This window comes from Protopterus annectens, chromosome 3.part0 (genome assembly GCF_019279795.1).
Source record: "Protopterus annectens isolate FY-2018-M chromosome 3.part0, PAN1.0, whole genome shotgun sequence".
Classification (NCBI taxonomy): domain Eukaryota; kingdom Metazoa; phylum Chordata; order Ceratodontiformes; family Protopteridae; genus Protopterus; species Protopterus annectens.
Genome location: NC_056731.1, coordinates 171,973,361 through 171,993,807, shown reverse-complemented (window position 1 = coordinate 171,993,807; position 20,447 = coordinate 171,973,361). Strand labels below are relative to the sequence as shown.

At 42.9% G+C, this 20,447-nt stretch overlaps 1 protein-coding gene across 1 annotated transcript in view; it reads right to left on the bottom strand.

Annotated features, from left to right (window-relative positions):
• Positions 1-20,447, bottom strand: part of KIF15 (kinesin family member 15) — a 2,415,358-nt gene that overhangs the window by 605,974 nt on the left and 1,788,937 nt on the right. The window contains exon 31 of the mRNA XM_044065522.1: positions 16,804-16,926. Within this exon, the coding sequence (XP_043921457.1) occupies positions 16,804-16,926 (123 nt within the window). The remainder of the gene's footprint in view (positions 1-16,803; positions 16,927-20,447) is intronic.

Below are 20,447 nucleotides of genomic sequence, written 5' to 3'. Positions count from 1 at the left end.
CACTTTCCAAGCTGTGGGATGAAACCTTTTTGTGCAAAACTTTGGCAGCTGATGGTTTAGTGGAGAAGCGAACAGATCTATGTCTGGAGTTCCCCATGACACTGTCAATTTCTGAAACACATGAGGATCCAATTTCCACTCGTGGGGATCCATAATTCGTCTGCTCAACACATCTGCTAAGGAGTTCTGTGCTCCTGGCAGAAACCTTGCCTGAAGATTGAGTTGTAAACTGAGAGCAGTCTCCCCTGACCTTCCCACTTAAAATGCTCCCTCATGGAATGAAGAGTTTCTGAAAAAGAAAAATCCTCAGGAGGAGAAGCAGAAGGAGTAGAATCATCCACATCAGAATCAGAATAAGGAGAATACTCCTGCAAGTCTTCAGCCGAAGACTCTGACACATCTGAAGCCTGCTCAAAACCCCCCAGCTCAGGCTCCACCCTAGGCCTCTTATCAGGAGGGGGCATAGAACCCCTAATCAAAGTAATCAAATCTTCTGCCATTTTAAGCATATGCTTCTTGGGCACAGTACCTGAAGAGCTAGGGGTAACACCAACTGAAGCTAAACCTGGCCTGCCCTGGGAGAAGCCTTAGAAACAGAAGGAGAGGGCCTAGCCACCCTAGGAAGGGAGGGAGTATAGTAACCTGAGAAGCCCCCTCAGCTTGACTTGCCTCCTGAGAGGCCACATCTTGCAATACTAAAGTCACACCCTGGGAACACAAAGAAACCTCCGGTGGAGCCACCGGCTCCACCGACACCTCTAAAGAACCGCGTCCGGTACAGGCGGTTCTTCCAGCCTAGGCTTAACTGCTTTGTCCTTGCGCTTCTTGAAGAAGCGGCGTCGGAGCATCCGACGGCATTTTATAATTGCACCGCTTCCCAAAGACTAACCTTGCACAATCCAACCTCCTCTTTATAGTGCGTTTATTAAATCTAGCACAAGAGCGACAGCCCACAACGTCGTGCTCAGGCCCTAAGCAAGGAATACACAAAGTATGATAATCTCTATGCGGTATCTGTTTCCCACAAGAAATGCAATTATTGACTTTTTCTGACATCCGGTAAATCACTGAGGCAAGAAAAACTAAAATATTCTACGGGTACTTAGCCAACTTTGAACTCCGTCTGAAACTTCGAAATCGAAAAATCTCAGAACGCCAACCGGCACTTGCAATGCTGCTTCTGCATCGGACCATGCGGCAAAAAAGACTGAGGATATGACGTCGGTCATGCGCATTTGTACCCTGACGTCCTGATGTCAGTCAAATGCGCCTTGACCGACGTCAGCCTTATACTTTGATATTCGGGCCGACCGAGGACAGCGGACTACCCAAGTGTAAGGACTGCAGCAATGTGAGATGAAGAACATCTACATCAACAATAGACAACAGGCAGTACTGTGGAATAATAACTTGTCTCCACTCTTACCTGTAACACTCGGAGTACCTCAGGGATCTATACCGGGCCCCTTGCTGTTCTCAGTTTTTACAAATAATCTCCACTCAGTTGCAAACATTTCAAGCCTTATACAATACGCAGATGATTCGACTATAATATGTAGCACCCCTACTTTACCAGACCTCCACAAAAAGACCCAGGATAACTTTCACTCAGTGGAAACATGGCTCACTGAGAATGGCTTGATACTCAACCCCAAAAAAAAAACAAGCTCCTGCTATTTCATCCCTCAACTATAACTGCCCCCACCTGCACCTTTACTATCCACTCAAATAACGGTACCCCCATATCACCTGAAGCCCAGACAAAACTACTAGGTATTACTATTGACAACAAGCTCAAATTTGATGTACACATTAATCTGGCTATTAAAAATACTAACAAAAAGCTAGGTAGCCTCTACAAACATAAAGCATTCCTGACACACAATGCTAGAACTACAACTGCATGTATACACCTTCTCTCAACACTATTGTATGTCTCACCTATTTTGATTAACCTATCCAAAACAGAAATCAATAAAATGACAACCTGCTACAATCAGATTTGCCAACAACAGCTCCTACAAAACACATCACTGCCTAAACCTAAAGCAATTAAGCTGGCTTGAACTACCTAACTTACTTATTTACAGTCAGCTGGTTACTACTCACAAGCTACTCTATCAACAAAATATATCACCTTCACTGGCTAACACTGTCCAACAATATTCCTGTCCTAGGCAACTCCGCTCAACTGACAAATTACAGTTAGCTGTTACTAGATCCAACAACCATGCTGGTGACTCCCTTTACTCTTCTTATGTGGCCAAAATCTGGAACTCCCTGCCTACATCCATATCCCTGATAACCTCCCTACCTACATTTAAAAAAACTATCTACAACTACCTCAGCAACAAATGGCTATGTCCCTGTTCAGCTCCAGACTAACACCTGATCCACTCCAATACTGTTGTAACTATTGTCCTAAACTAGAGTCCTATATGTTACCTGCATATAAATGTATACCACATCAGAGGTATGATGACATACATGTAACAGTGTTAGTATGAACAATGTAAAACTGTTTATTGACTATTGTAAACTGTATCTGTCTGTAGTTTATACCTATAAGTGTCAATAACTAGATACCCTAATGGATCTAGATGAAATATGTACCCAAGTTTGTCTATGTTCTGTAAAATAGTCCCTTTGGAGCTTTTCTCCCCGGGCCTCGACTGAAAATGGACATGTATCCAGCTGGACTAACCCGGTTAACAAATTTAAAATAAAAATAAATAAATAAATATTTCTGTGAATATCTCTGTAAAGGAGCATCATACAGTAATGGTTACTGTATCATTTTAAAGCCGACATTCATACAAACAAATTAATTACAAATTGTATGGGTCTACATGGTATACTGACCAAGATAGTGTGCTTTGCCTTTCCAAAAAGGTAAAAAATGTGCACAATATCAGCATTCCTTGCCAAATATTTAATAATGACTGATACGCACTATCAACATTTACACTGTTGGAAAGGTCTGTCTGCTGAACAGCTTTCGCATTTACATTTTTAGTCTAGCTCTTTAAAGAGTTATGAACATTTGTTTTCTGTATTATATTACAAATGGATTTTCTGAAAATGAGCTCAGGCTGCACTGTTGTTCCTATGGTGGAAGTAAGCAGGCAGCTTTTTCTGAGCTGCTCCGGAGTGAATGAGTTAAGTACCTTCTGGATCGTCTGCTCATTTTTATGTGATACTATGCATTCCGAAGGTCTAGCAAGCATATAAAGTTGTTCTTGCTCAGAAAAGGCATAACTGACTGACCTGTTACCATCTGGAACTTGGTGTGTTGAAACAATTTTTTCAGCACACTGAGATCTAAAATTGGTCTCCAGTCCCAGTTTATTTTTTGGCAGTAAAGAATCTTGAGTAAGTTCCGGATTCTATTTGGTCTGGAAGGACCTCTTGGATGACTGTTTTATAGCAGCTTTCGTATTTCCAGTGCTGCTACCTTCCTCTGATTGGGTGGAACATCAGGGATTTTCCTGGGTAATGCGGATAAAAGGGAAAAGGGAATAATATAAAATCTGGAAATGATTCTCTGCACCCAAGTATCCTTTGTCAAGTGCAGCCAGGCTTCCTGGTGCAGAGGTAAGTAACCCCAATTGCCTCCATAAGAATGCAACTGGTCATCCATTCAGGAGCTCTGAAAGGGTCTGTCGGAAAAGGTATCTCTAGACCCTCTGTTCTGCAGCCCTCCTCTGCCACCGGGGTGTCTTCTTCCATTCTCTCTCCCAACTCAGCCTCTGGGGGGAACTACATCCACGTGTATACTGGAAAGTACCCAGAGACTTCTTGAACCACGACCTCCCCACTGGTTCCTGAAAAAGGTCCGGTGAGGAGTGGAAAAACATATGCCCATTACAGACAGAGTTTTTCCATCCTTACCACACCTGGAGAGTGTCTCTTTTACTGTGGGGCTAAACAAGGAAAAACCGTCAAAGAAAGCACTGAGGAAAGATGACTTGAAGGGCTCTGCAAAATCACACAAGCACATCCAGGCATGCCTCCTAGTGGAAATGCCTGAATCTGCAGCCCTTGAGGTGCCTTCTGCAGCATACAAGATGAGTGTCATGGATGAATTCACAACAGATTGAAGGACGGCCATATGTGAGGCCACAGAAGTTTGAGCCTCTGCAGTAGTGGTCCCAGAGTAAGGGAATTTGCAATTCTTTAATCAAGTCCATTTTCAATCTCGTGAAGTGTGCCAGGTAGATCAGCGATTGGAGAACAAATATCACTGAAGCATATTGTTCTTCTTCCCAAATCTGTCCACAGCTCTAGATTATCTTTTAGAGGGATGGACAGTGGAACTCTGTTCCATGAATTCCTTCTTTGTCTCTGCCACCACAACCATTGTATCAACTGGTACTCCCTTGCTCCAATGCTCTATTCCTACCGGTGGAGCCAGAATCCTGTATGGTCTCATGAGGACTGGCTAAATCTTATAAGGTTCCTTCCACTCCCAGGGAGACACCAAACCAATAAGGTCATCAGCAGGCAGTGTGACCCAGGAGGTAGACGGGCTAGTCTCAGCTTCCAGAATTACTGAATCCTCAGGAGTTGGGTTTTGGGCAGACCAACCACCCCTTCTGTTTAAGGATCTTGAGGATGTCTCCAAATGAGATGTCATCGGGTGGTGACTTGGGAGACCCTTATCAATAATCAAAGTCAGTATCCTTGGTGACAGACTCTTCGGGGGAATCCAAGTGCTTCCTCTTCAATGTCTTCTTCCTAAGGACTTCTTCGGTGGGATGATCCGGAATAGTATTGGAAGAGATAATACCCAGCTGGGTGGTCTGGAAGCTTTGGGACAGTTGTTCCAGTGGTGTAGAATGCTGAGGATCATGGAGCAAAGTCAATAGAGATATCGAGGGTGGATCCAAGGGGTAAGGACCCGTCCGACATGCCAGAGCAGAGAAAACCCTTTTCATAACCTCGAAGGCAGACTGCTCCAGAAAGAAGAAAGCTAACGGAGCAAAGAAAGCATATCCCTGGCCCGCCACCTCCCCCTACTCCTAGAGCCTTCTACCTGAGAAGACAGAAACTGGAGCAGAGATGTTCAACGCCAAAGCTCCAAGGGGAAGAGAAGTCTCCAAAAACCTCAGTCAACCTCTATCCCCTTGGATCTGACCCAGAAGCTTCAGATCAGAGAGCCATCCAGATCCGAAGATGTCGGGGCTGGAGCACTCACATTAATAGTTGGATCAGAAGACAGAGCTATCTTCGATTCAGACACAGATGGGCCCAGAAAACTCTCATCCACAGGTTGGGTCAGGGGAGTTATCGGTGGAGTACTAGATGGACGGAAATCCTGACTCAAAGAGGTAGGAAACATGAAGACTCCCTTCTAAAATTGCTCCATGAAGAACCTCCTTATCATCCTTTCCACATCTGCCTCCATTAGACTTCTACAGGAATGAGATGACACCACTGAAGGAGACAGTGTGCCACTCCAGAAAGTGAGAGGGCACCCTGGACGGTACCGGATTAATGGTGGGAGAATACCGAGTACGGGACAATGGCTTAGGATGCAAGGACTTTGGATCCGTAGTGTTTTGTTGGACTGGAGGAAGGGCTTGCCAGATTTATGATCGGATCAGAGGATGGTTGGACCCCAGGAGATGTCAGATCCGATTTTGATTTCTTTTTCTTTGGTCCAAAGAAGTTGAACCCATGGAATCAGAAGATCTGGATCTTTTTGAAGGGTCCTTGGATTTTGCCTTGGGAGATCGAACTCCAGCAATGGCCTGGGAAAAAGGAGTTGGCAATAAACCTTTTAACTCATTCACTACAGTGGAGCACAGGAAGTTTGCACTGTAACTTAAAATGAGCGGAGCCTAAGCCTTTTCACAGAATCAAATTATGTCCTCACATTTCAACAAATGTTCATATCTCTGGAACCAAAGGGATTATGAAAGAAGTATCAATGGCAAACTCTTCAGAACAAACTATTTTATAGTGGTATTATTCTTTATGTTCTAGGTCTTAAACTAAATGTTATAAGTCACACGAAACACAGTAACTATTACATTTGTAATATTTTGTAAACAACTTACAATCTCTCAGCAACCACTCTAGTTACACATAGACTGTCAGTCGCATTTTATTCATCTAGCGGAGAGCTTTCATGCGAGGCTAAGAAGTTCCATCTGTGTTACCTGGCTGTTAAGATGTTTAGAAAAAATGTGAAAATTATATCTATATAAATTAATATCATAAAAAAAGAAGTTATGTACTCACCATAACGTTCCATCTGAGTAGATAGACTTCATTTGTCATCAACCTGTGGGTAGTCAGATCCGGAACGGATCCAAGACGGCAGTTTCACCAGCATCTGATCTGAGCTCCAAGTTCCTCCCCATACCCATAATACCCCTCCATCTCCTTCCTTCCCTCAGATCGAGTTTGCTATACCCGGAACAAGAACCTGACCCTAAAAACCCTTCACAACATGGAAAAAACAGGAGAGCCACAAGGCATCCTTCCCCTGTCTGCCAAAACAGAAGGTGTCAAGAGAAGCTCAGGAGGAAGGGGGGAGGGACGGTTGATGACAAATTAAGTCCAACTACTCAGATGGAACGTTATGGTGAGTACATAACTTTTTTATTTGAAGTAGTTAACTTCATTTGTTCATCAACCTGTGGGACAGAGTCCCCAGCTACCAACAAAAAAACCCTGGGTGGCCCTCTTGGAAGGATATTTCGGAGCACCGCGGAGCCAAAAGATGCTCTCCCTCTGGAGACCATGTCCAGTTTATCATGAGAAATAAAAGTATGAGATGAGGACCAAGTAGCCACCGAACAAATCTCGTCTAAAGGCAGCTGACGTAGCCACGGACCTGGTAGAATGGGCATTTATCCTACCCAGAGGAGACACGTTTTTATATTTGTAAACCTGAAGGATGCATAAGGAAATCCATCTGGCAATAGTCACCTCAGAAACCAGTTTGCCCAGACAGGGCGTAGCAAAGGACACAAACAATTGGTCAGACTTGTGATGGGCTTTAGTCCTGTGTAAGTATTTATTTATTTATTTTATTTTATTTTACATTTGTTAACCGGGAGAGTCCGACTGGATACATGTCCATTTTCAGCGGAGGCCCGGGGAGAAAAGCTCCAAGTACATAACAGACATATGAACATTGTTAATGCAAAAAAGGAAGATAGTTGAGTTCTAAATACAATATAAAGATACATCACATCTTGGGGGAAAAAAAAAAATTGTGGATGTGGAATGTGGAAAAATGTAAGTAGAAGCGCAATTTGTCTATGCACGTCTAGCAAATGCAATTTATATTCACCACTGTTCTGAAAATTTGGAAAGAAGACAGGTAAGTTGACTAATTGATATTTGTCTCCAAAGCCACTTTAGGTAGAAAGGAAGGATTAGTATGAAGGGAAATGCTGTCTTTATGAAAGATCATATATGGAAGTTTTACAGATAATGCTTGAAGTTCTGATAGTCTCCTAGCTGAGGTAATAGCCACTAAAAAGGTAGTCTTCCATGATAAAAAAATTTAGATCCACAGAAGCAGCAGGCTGAAAAGGCAGAGCAACCAAGGCTTGCAAAACTAGGGTAAGATTCCATGGAGGGGTAGGATCCTTAATTGGGGGTCTTAAGAGAAAAGTGCCCTTAATAAAAGTTTTGCAAAGTCTGAAGGAAGCTAAGGAAGCCTATTCTCACCTACGTGAAAATTAGAAATGATTGCCAATTGAACTTTTACTGTAAATGAACTGGCATCTTGTTGGAAAAGGGTCCAAGTTCCTCTGAAAAGCCCAGATAGAAAAACGCTTCCATTTGCTATGGTAAATTTTTCTGGTGGACGATTTATGAGCTCCATGAATAGACTTAACCAGGGAAGACAAACCGGGAGTCCTAGCATCAAGAGAACTGGAGCAGCCAAGCCTTGAGCTTCAGACTACCCAGGTCTGGATGAAGGCCCCTCGAGGGATGAGAAATGAGATCTGGTATGGGATCCAGAATCCAAGGAGGAACTACAAGATGAGACCAAATGTAGGGAAACCAGATATGGCGAGGCCAGAATGGGCCAATGAAGACAATTCTGCTCCTCAACCGTCACTCCTTCTGAAGAAATTTTGTCATGAGAGGCAAAAGGGGATAAGCATAAAGAAGACCAGGAGGCCAAGCATGGACCAGAGCGTCCCTGGGAGATTCCCCCCTGTGGGGGGATCAGAGTGAAGAACTTGCTGCACTTTGCGTTGGAAGGAGATGCGAAGAGATCACAGCAAGGCCGACCCCACTTGAGGAAGATCCGCTCCGCTACCAAAGGATTCAGAGACCACTCGAAAGGCAATACAGTAGTCCTGCTCCGTTTGTCTGCCAGGATATTGGACCAACCCGGAATGTGCGTTGCTACCAGAAAATGGCTGGTGGAGATCGCCCATTCCCACACTCTTATGGCCTTGAGACAAAGGAGGTAAGACCTGGTTCCCCCCTATATGTTGATGTACCAGACCACTGACATATCTGTCTGAATAGCAACCATTCCCAGAGGAAGAAAGGCATGTAGGGCCCTACAGTGCTAATAAGACTGCCCTCATCTCTAGAACACTGATATGCAGTTTGGTCTCGTTTGGGGACTATGTGCCTTGGACCGTCCTACCCAAACAATGCCCCCCCACTCTAGTTGGGAGGCGTCCGTGGTCACCATGGCTTGGGGAGAGTCTGCAAGAAACAGGCGTCCCTCTATAAGCTCTGGGGAACGTATCCACCACAAGAGAGACTTCCTGCATGTGTTGCGTATGTGAATAGTATGTGTCAAAGGCAGATCTACGTACAGAAGAGCAGGCTAGCACGTATGGTTGATGCACGGATAAACCAACCTTGAATGCTGCAAACAAAATCCAGCACCCTGAGTGTGTGTATAGCAAAAGAACTGATTTATTGACAACCAAACCGGTTTCAGCAGTTAGCTTTCTTCAGTGGTATGGTCAAAATGATTAGACAGTCCTTATTTATACATTATTCAATTAAAGCATATGACATAATTTCCTGTTTAGATAAAGTTTGAATAAGACACTAATCTAATACATGACCACAAAATGTAAATAAAATAAAACAGTGGAAAAAGAAAAATATAATCCACAATAAACCATCATAATGAGAGACTCACATATATTTCAGAATTATACTATTGATAACATATTAAATAATAATAATAGATATATCGGACCAGTGAAAATTATTTCAAAATGGAAATTAAAAAATAAAAATTTTGTAACCATAGTAGAATATTTGTAACAGATAATTTATAACTTATCATTGAGGCCTGGTGGAAACAAACCACCCAATTTGATTATCCATTTAGTTTCCTTGCTGTTTAACAGTTTGTGCCATCCAGTTTTGAACACTCTGTGGCCAACAATCTTATCAATACAAATGAAAGAGAAATGAGCCATCTTGTGTACAACAGTATGTTTGTACGAAGTGTTGGTAGTCCTGGCATTTCTAATGTCACCTAAATGCTCAGTGATACGAATACGCAGCTGTCTAGAAGTTTGACCAATATAAAATGCCCGACATGTACATGTGGCTAAATAGATCTCCCAGTCCGTGCTGCAATTGGCAAAATGATTAATGTTGAATATCCTGCCTGTATTCTTGCTAGTAAATTCCTTTGATGTAAATATATATTTACAAAAAGAGCAGTGACCACAAGGATGACAACCAATTAATCTATCTCCTGACATAGTAATCTGGGTCATGCAGACATCCTGAGATGTGATTCTTTTGTAATGTGAGAAATGTGATCCTAAAGTTTTGCCTTTACGATAGAAGTAAAGACATCTCTCGTCTAACCACTTGCCAAGATGTGTGTTTGCTTGCAGTATATTCCAAGGATGACTAATAATGTCTTGTAATTGTTGGTGTTCCTGCCAAAAGTGGTTACTAATCTAAATAGCTGACCTGAGGACTGAGCAGTCCTATCTTTATAGCCCAATAAACTGTCCCTGGATAAATTGTTGGTCATACTAGCTGCAGATTGGACATCCATTTTGTTATACCCTCGCTGTATGAATCTGTTTGAAAGATCATTCTGACAATGCTGAAGGTCTACATGAGATGAACATATTCTCTTAATTCTAATAAATTGAGATTTGGGAATATTTCTTATGATGTGTTTAGGGTGGAGGCTAGAGGCATGTAGAAGACTGTTGTACTGTGGATATTTTCTATGCACAGTGGTACGAAGAGTATTATCCACTTCCTTGCTTAAGTGGACATCCAAAAAATCAATTTGGTGTGTGTCATGGTATACTGTAAATCTAACACCCCATTTATTGCTATTCAAATATTCCATAAATTCCATAAGATACTCAATTCCCCCTTTCCAAACCAACCAACAGTCGGCCAGGTACCATCTCCAAATATCCATTTCAGGCAATTATAAATTGTGTGTTTCATTATATATAATCTGATCTTCCACATATCCCATGAAGAGATCTGCACAGATAGGTGCAAAAGAGGCACCCATCGCCGTGCCCTGAATTTGCCACCAGTAACATTGATCTTGAAAATAGAACACGTTCTTAGTTAGAATGTGTTCAGCCATACAGATAAGTAAAGTATTAAATCCTGGACTATAGAGGTTGGTCCTAAGTAGCCAATATTCCAGTGCCAATAGACCTGCCCAATGTGGTATACTAGTATATAACGATGTGACATCTAGAGTACACATATCCAACTGGCTTCCAGTTGTGATTCAGAGACAATCTGCAGGAATTCAGTAGTACCCTGTAGTCTAGCCCTTACATGTGACAACAGGGGCTTTAGATATTGAGTCAGGAAAACCGATAATGGTTCTATCAGTGATCCAATGCCTGAAACAATAGGTCTACCAGGAGGTGCAGAGAGGGATTTATGAAATTTGGGCAAAAGATACAAATATTGTTTAACTGGATCCTGAACACCAAGATGAAATTTCATTTTTACACTGATAATGCCCTCTTCAACAGCAAGCTGTAAAAAGTTATCTATTTCCTGTTTGAATTTAGGTGTTGGGTCAATGGGCATATGTAGATAATGCTGAGTATTTGACACTTGTCTTTTACCTTCAGCCCAGTAATAACTGGAATTCATAATCACAATGGCCCCACCCTTGTCAGCAGGAAGAATAGTGATATCTTTATTTTTTCTAAGATTGGTAAGTGCCTGTTGTTCCTGAGCATTTAGATTATTTCTGATAGTGTTTCCTGTACCCAACTGGTGGTGTAGATCTTTGAGAACAGCATTCTGGAATATGGCTACGTGTTTGTCCATTGGAGGACAAAACATGGAAGGTAAGAATCGAAATTAAGTGGATCTTTGAGTTAAACCCTGTTGATCAAAAAATATTTTTAAATTCAGTCTTCTACAAAAATCCATAACATCTGATGCAAATGTGCTTTCATCAACAAAGAAACCAGGAATAAAACCTAGACCTTTATTCAGCAAAAGCTCTTCCATGGATGTTAATACATAATCAGAAATGCTATGCACATTAGAACAGTCTATGTTCATTTCACTATTGACAGAAACAGTTCCTCTAGCGTTCTTATGCTTCCACCCCCCCCCCCGTGTCTGTGCCTAAAGGGTGATCAGCACTGCGTACCCTTTTTGGAATGGGAGAATCCGACATATTAGTGGATTCAGTATCAGTAGTAGATGATTCTTCCCCCGAACTCCTGTTGGGTGATGTACCCCTTTTAAGTTATGAATTCCAGAAGCTTTCTGATTTCTATTGCTGCTGCCTCCCTTTGCGAAGGTGGAATATCCGGGAGGTGCTTGGGTGGAACAGGAGGAGTTAGAAAGGGGATTGTATAACCTCTGGATATTATTTGCAGCACCCAACGGTCTGATGAGACAGACTCCCATGCCGTCAGGTGCACTGAAAGAAGACCCCCGACTGCTCTGCTCTCATGGCTGTTGTGTGGGTCTGTGAGAGAATGGTTCTCGAGACCCAAAATTTCTCGGATCCCCCCCTGCCTCTAGGCCAGTGTCTGTCCTGACCCCCTCCTGCCTCTTGGGGAAGGTGAGTTCCGAGTGTCCCAGGAATACTGAGACTTCCGGAGCCACATCTTCTTTTGCCCCCTCTGATTCCTGGAAAAGGATTTTTGGTGGTTAGAGAAGCGGATTCCAAAGGCAGACTGCGTTTACCCATCCTTCTCACTCTGGGCTAACTTTTAGCAAACTGTCTTCCGAAACAAGAATGAACCATCGTAAGGGGCATTCGCGAAAGACGCCTTAATAGGTTCTGTGAATTCACAAAGCCTAAGACAAGCGTTTTGCCTCATGGCAACGCCGGACCCGGCAGCCCTTGCTGCTCCTTCAGTGGCATGTGACAGGAGGCACATGGACGTATTTGTAACTGCTTTGAGAGAGGCCATTCTCGCGGAGAATGAGCATTTGTCCTCCAGAGACATGGACTCTGGGGGCGACTCAGTGAACTCCTTGACGAGGTCTTGCTGTAGTCTATTAACATGGGCCAAATAATTCAGCTCCCTTATACAAAAGGTGGTTGAAGCATATGTCCGCTTCCCCAGATGATGCATCGTCCTGGACTCTCGGTTGGGAGTTGGACCATAGAATTTTCCTGGGCCAGTTCCTTCTTGCTGGCAGCTGCTACCACCATGGCGTCCACAGGGGACCCCTTATTCCAGCTCAGTCTGTCCACTGGAGGGCTCATGATCTTTTCGGGGCACCTGGGGATTGGCTCCATGGTGTCCGGCTCCTTCCATGCCCTGGTGGTAAAGAGGTCCACCCAAGGGATTCGCTGGGGGGGGGGGGACACCCAGGAGACAGATGGGCCCGTGTCGAAGGCTTCCGGGAACACTGACTCATCCGAAGGTTTGGGGGCGGACCAACCCCACCCCTGGCGCAGGATTTCCATGATGTCTCCAAAGGAGACATCCTCGGGGGGGCGGATCTGGGGGAACCTTCCCCTTCATCCAAGTCGATATCCTATATGAGGGACTCTGGAGAGGAGTCCAGGTGTCTCCTTTTGCATGTTCGCTTGCAAGGGATCTCTTCAGTGGGACTCTCTGGAGAGGGCTCGCAAACTACTTGAAGTTCCTCAAGGAAAACGGTCTGAGGCATCCCGAGCTTGGGCAAAATGGCAGAAGAAGCACCCAGAGGTGAGGGAATCGGGGTGGAATTCAAAGAGATGGTCAGGGGCCTCGATCCCCATGGAGAGAACCCTCCCCACCACGTCGAACGCAGAGGGAAAACGAGCCTCCTGGGAGACTAGTAAGAAGATTGCTCTCTCCGAATCCATCGTGGGGATCGGAACCAAGCCTGACCGAGCAGAGATTCTGAGGGGTAGACCATGACCTGACAGTATAGGCGCCAACGGAGAAAGGCCCAACCCCTCGGATCCGTTGCCCAGGCTTCGGCTCAGAGAGCTGCTCGGGTCCGAACCCGTCTGATCCAATGTGCTCAAGGTAATGGCCGGCATCGACATACCTGGTACCATCGGCGCCAGCCCCCTGACTCCAGGACCTCTCGAATCCAAGAACTCCAATACCAGGGGGTCAGAGCAGAGAAGGAGATATCAGGGCAAAGAAGGATACGAGCCTCCCCCTCCAGAGGGAGAGGGGGCTACAAGACCCCTATCTGAATCTGGGTGCGAATAAACCTTCACATCATTTTGTCCATGTCTGCTTCCGATAAACTACGAGTGGACCTCAACAAGGCCACTGATGCCAGCCGGGAGGGGTCGGTGTACGGAGGTCCTGGAAAGAGGCCTGGGCTCCTCCGGCTCCAGTGAGAATCTCGGCAACTGGAGTCAAGCTGGCCTAGAAACAACTGTCAGTTTGGGGGGAGGACCTACTTGATAAGAACGGTCTGGGGATCTCTTCCCTCTGCAGGGAACAACTTATGGCCACACTCCATGCATTTTTTAAAGATCAGCTTTGCCTGCTGAGCAGCCATATCCAACACACAAAAGTTTAACCTAACAAGGTTGGACTGACAACCCAGCCCCAACACTCACACACACACTCGCACAGAAAGTAGGGGAAGGGAGACAAGGCCTAACTACCTAACAAGACACAATAACTTTTTTTTTTTTTGAAAAGCATGATGCAAAAGTGAGAGAAGGGAACAAAGGAGCAGTAGGAAGCCTACCTACATTATCAAAGGTCTATATTATAACAGCGAAGTCTTAAAACTTCGAATGTTATAATATTGACCCCTATTCAGCAAACACTTGAAATAGCGAAGCTGCAGAACACCGAACATTTTCCTAGGGAAAGTATTCGGTGGGCAGTTTCTGCGGCTTCGCTATTTTCTCGACTGTGGTGTGAAGGTGACTGACTGGGTTAAGTGTGCGAACGGACCGAGGTAAGGTGAGTGTGTGATAGTTGGGGAACATAGGGATAGGGAGCAGGTAAGGTGAGTGTGCGATAGTTAGGGACTTTAGGGTTAGGGAGCGGGTAAGGTGAATGTGCAATAGTTAGGAACCTTAGGGTTAGGGAGCGGGTAAGGTGAGTGTTCGTTAGTTAAGGACCTTAGGGTTAGGGAGCGGGTGAGGTGAGTTAGTTACGAACCTTAGGGTTGGGTTAAGGTAAGTGGATAGCTAGTAGTGTATGTACGGTTTAGTGTAGGGTTCTGTGGAGTGTATGTGTGGATTATGTATTTTGGTGTGCTTGTGCTGTGTGTGTGTATTCTCGGAACAGCTAATTTTTTCCAAGGGAAAAAATTTGCTGTTCTGAGCGTTCGAGTATATCACATTTCGAGATTCCATTCCAAGGTTGAGCTTATGGTGTTTGATATTTTGGAATTTTGATAATGTGATATATTCCCAACTATCACAGCACAAAACAGTCACAAAACCTGAAGAAATCTACCTACCATGCTGGAGCTCTAGACCACACTGTTTGGCAAATCCGCGGCAAATGAGATCTGAGGGAAGGAAGGAGATGGAGGGGTATTATGGGTAAGGGGAGGAGCTTGGATCAGATGCTGGTGAAACTGCCGTGTCGGATCCGTTTTGGATCCGACTACCCACAGGTTGATGATCAAATGAAGCTGACTACTTCAGATCAATTAATATCCATTTACCTGCACTAGACAGAGATCAAATATTAATGCAGTTGAATTTGATATTGTGTGAACTTTAAGATGAAATCTTTTAAAACCTTGTACATAGCTTGGTTTTGGAATTATTGATGCAAATATGAAAAAGCAATACTTGGTGCCTAGAGTTGTCAGTAGGAGTTAGCTGCAAATGCACCTGGAGGCGCCACTCAGATGTAATGAGTTAATATTAGTTTCTCCGTTTTGTGAGAGCTCTGGGGTTGAACCCACTGCAAACGTCACATTTCTGATCTAGGTGCTCAATCCCTAAACAGTACACACAAAGAGTGGGCATCAGTAAATGACACCTTATGCCCACATTTTGTAAAGCCTTTTACAGACATAGCTACAGGTGACACTAAACAAGTAGACAGGAAAAAAAAATACATCTATGCAGACAGTAACGGATTAAATACTGCCACTAGAGAATGGAAAGGGCAGAGAAGAAAGCTAGCATTTCTTTTAAACAGAAATAAATAACACCCTTAATGGAAAGGAACATGCAAGGTTAGAAAAGGTCTAACAACAATGGTAGAGAGGATACACTCGCAAGTGTATAAGGGAAAGTAAAGTTGAAAGACAGTAGTGACGGAAAGGACAAGGTTATTAAACAGAGACTTAGTAACATATGGCACTTAAAGTTTGAAGGAAATAGCACTTATCTTAAAACGATCGTTCGACAGCAGTAGTCAACCACATCTGATCACGAAAATGATAAAGAGAAACGTATATAGTATATATAAACATGGAAATGGATATCTAAACTGAATTTTACTTGTATGTGAATTCATGTCAAAAGTTAAATTCAGAATACAAAATAAGAATGTGTTACAAAAAGCTCTCTTTGCCCATTCCACGTTGTTGTGGAGCCATGGATTTAGTATACTTGCAAAAGGGGTAGATCCTCACAAACCAAAATGGGGATTTTGCAGTGAATCTCATCTCCCTGCATAAAGTATTACTCTCTGGGTACTTATTAAGGTTACCATTGCACATTTCCCCCCCTGTTGTTAGCAGGAGCAACGTTTGCAACCTCACTGTAGTGACATAAGTCCATGAAGATGCTGCATATATTATGAAAAGTAAGTCCAATAAATAAAAGGCTCACAGCAATCAACGTATAGGTTAAAGCAGTATATAATGAAAATTTAAATGAGATTAGAAATATAAGCTTAAATAAAAACAGCTGGATATTACAAAGCAAATGAAGTAATATAAAAGGAATAACATGCAATAAATAAGAGAAAAGAACATTAGTGAATATATAGTTATCTGTGTGTGTATATAAAATACACACACACAAATATATATTTTTCTCTAAGATATTTTGTGCCAGTATGCTTGTTTTAAGTGGAAAGGTGATGAACCGTTATATTACAAACTATTTTTTATCCTACTTATACAGAAGTTCCTACTCTTTTTAAATAATTATACTGGATCATTAACATACACCTAAACTTCCACTAACTTAGGCAGATTGGACATTAACTGAAGGATAGTTATCTCAGGAATGCAGCCCCATCCCAAATGTTACACTGCAGTATTATTAGTGGAGCATGAATCCATGCACTGTAAACCTTGCCATTGCCACTATTTTGGCTTTTCTATATAATAAATAATTTCTGTTTTATCAGCAACTACAGGGAAGTGGGACAGCATCCACTAGCCATAAAAAGTATTACTGAATTACTGAAGATATACAATACTGTAAAACATACTCACCTCAATCTTACCAGAGGCTATAATCCTCTCCATTTTTTCCTTCAGTTCCTCAATTTGCTTCTCTTGTTTTTCAATAACTTCTCTATATTCTTCTTTGGCCACTATTTCAGAGTTATACTTTGACTGGAAAACAACATTGCATATTTAATGTGTGTGACATGCTGTAATAATTGCAAAACTACTCACGTAAATTAAGAGAAAATAACTAAGAGTTCTAATATTCTGGCAAAACTACTGCATTAAGAATCAATGCAAGAAACTGCCTTAAAAAGTTTAGAATAAATCTCAGTCACCAAGTCACTGTTAAACATCAAGCACAGGATATTGCTCACTGCACAGCAAGTATATCCATAAATTGCCATTGGGAGAAACAACATTACTGAAGACAATACAGCTAATAAATACACAAATTCCAGTTCTCAATTTCTTTCTCTACAGAAGTTTTAGGCAAATCTACCTGAGAAAATATGGAACAAAAATATGCGTACCCTTCCCCGCTTACATTCCCCCATTTCCTATATGAAACGCATGTAAGCCTGTTTTTAAGCCTACAAGCAATAAACTAATGAAGAGGAAGATAACAGGTTTCTGCTGTTACAATAGGTTCTTACACAACTTTCGTCTCCACTACAAAGTTGCCAAGTATTCAAAGAACACAAAAGAACAGGAAGGATACATTCAACCTTAGGGGAAGAGGATTTTCTCGAAAATTAAAATGGAGCACTTCTCTGTTATTTCTATGCCTTTCCTTTTGGAGGGACAGTCTTAAAACTTGATCAGCATTTATACAACTGGATGATTGAGCTACGTCTGGTGAGGCTGCAACATTTGTGTAAGAGAACCCAGTGATACGAGCGCACCAGTTGCCCTTTTTCTACATCTATCTTCCTAGTGGAAGGTTTGCAAGTTTCAAAACATTTCATAGGAGAGTAAGCAGGGGAAGACATGTGGAGGGGGTTTGCTCATTTCTTTGGTCTACAACCTCTCACAAGTGGCTTCACATAAAACCCTTAAAGGGAAAGATCTGGGGAAGTGGTCACCAATGTGTTTAATTCCTTCCTATTCCCTGTTGCACTGCACTTTAAACTTCTCAAGTCCCCATGCTTGCAGTGGCATACCTCTACTGGAGGACACTTGTTTCTATATATGGAGTTAAGGTGAGTGGCAGGTCTCTGTTGGATGACACCTGTGTTCCTGTATCTGAAGTTAAGGTGTGTGCACATCAACAGTTCCTAGTTTCTGATCACCACCAAAAGAACATTACATTACAAGGCTACAACATTATCAACTCTGAGATTAAAGTACAGAAAAAATGAGAAATTCATAAAATTACAGAGAAAAAGTAGCAAGAAAAGGGGCTGGGGGCAAGAAAATGTACCTACTGCTCAGGGTTCCCTTGAAATTTTATCTGACATTTTGAGTACTCGCATATTTTCTGCATCCTACTGAGACTCCATTTGCAATGGATTAATATTTGGGAAAAATTCCATGGATCAAATCATAACCCTAAAAAAGTAAGGCAGAAGACAAACATGCCCACAAAAAGGATTCAGTCCATGTGTCACTGTAAACAGCCTTCCAAAAAAGATACTTGCTCATAGACTGAAGATCCATTCTGCAGTTCATAATGAATGTGTGCACTGCAACCACTCACAGTAATACAGTGTAGGAAAAAATGCTGGTTTTAGCCACTCCAGCAAACTGATCTTCCATAGCACTAACTACAAACCACTTAACCTCCTGATGACAAAAAACACGGTTTCCAAGCCACTTTCACAGTATTTGTCATTCTTTAAGGAATTCCTCTACCAGAAGTGAAATAAAGCCACAACTGACAACACCACTGAAGTGGAGAATACATTCTCTCCCATTCTGAGTTGTGAGATGACACAGTGGTTCAGTACGTAGCACAGTTACCGCAGAAAAAGTTCTCTGGTTTGATTGTTCACCAGGGTGCCTTCTTTGAGTCTGCATGTCCTCCCTGTGTTCGCATGGCTTTCTCTGGTTACTCCAGTTTCCTCCCACATCACAAACATGCCGTAGGTGGACTGGAAACTGCAAATTTTCATTAAGTATGCACGCAGCGTGGGTGTGTGTGTACAAGATGCTGAAGAAAAGTCTGGCACTCTACTTCCACTCCCTACTTGCCTAGTAAACTTTGTAGATGATGGCAGCTGCTCAAGGTGTCTCCATTGACAGCAATGGAAGCATTAATTCTGAGTTTTGGGACCGAGGACTGAATGGGACTTGAGACCCCCCCAACTGGGGACAATTTCCCATCTGAAGGATTGGGGGAGTTTAGTCAATATCTAATTTAATCAGAGGAGGTTCAGGCCTGTACATAGCGTCAGAGTGCTGTCCTTGTGGCAGCATTCCTAAAAGGAATCTCCTGCTAGTCTCCATGTGAAAAGCTCTTGACTTCTGCTATCTTTGTGAAGCACTTAACTTTTCTAACCTTTGACAACAAGCAAACTGACTGATCCATTTGCAGCAGTTATTAATGCCAAGCTGCTTCCTGATATAGTACAGAGAATGCCAATACATTTTCTGGATGGTAATTTGGCAGCTACACTTAAACATGGAGGCACAGGATTTCATAAACCATAGCAAAGATTGAAATCTGAACCATGTGGGCAGGAAATAAGAACTGGTGGGCTCCAGGTATAAGCATGTTGATGTAGATGGATGCATCAACCAGGCATGTGGAGATCCCCAAACATGGAACTTTGTTGAAAAGTGCAGACTGTCCATTAGTGGAGAAGTAATAAGCCTAGGACCTATCAATGACTGTCCCTAGCCTAGATACTTGCACTTAAGAAACAGCGAGTGCTGCTGACTATTTGTTAACTATATAAAGAGGTATAATTTCCATATATTTGTAAATATCTTAAACCGGCACCTAGACATTCTTGTAATCATTGGAGCTCTCCAGTCTAACTGTAAAGGTAAGCAGAGATTATCAGCAGTATTTTTGTTCCATTTCCAAGATAGACACCACTGTGAAAATGCCCAGACAAGTTTAGCATTGTTTGCAACAGTATAATTCTAATAGGTTCATAGGTTGGTACTAGGCTATTGGCCCTAGGGCCTATACAAGCCTAGCCATAACAATTCCCTGGCTATTTCTTCCCACACTATTTACTTCCCTGGACCCCTGTCTAGCAGCGCGACTGACGTAATCCCCAGGGTGAATTTCCTTTCTCCCATCCAATCGTCAAGGTTCCTTTTGAAGAGGGCCAAAGAGGCGCTCTGCTTTACATGTATGTGCAGTCTATTTCAGAGTTTGGGGAGTCTCTGGGTCAGGAACCTATCCCTCCAGCATGTTTTGTTTATTGTGATGACAAGGTTTAGATCCCTGGAGCGTGTGGCTCTGACGGATTGGGATTTCTTTAAGTATAGCATGTCCAACAGCTCTGGGTTTGACATGGCCTTGTATGTTAAGCAGAGATCGCCTCTGAGTAGACTATATGCGACAGAGTATAGCTGGAGTTTTTTAAGGCTGTCAGCATAGGGCATCTGCTTTAGGCCTGTGATTCTTTTAGTGAGGTATTTCTGCGGCCTTTCCAGTTGTTGCAGATGTCTTGAGAGGTACATATCAAACGGGGCGTTGTATTCTATAATGGGTCTAATGACGGATGAGTACA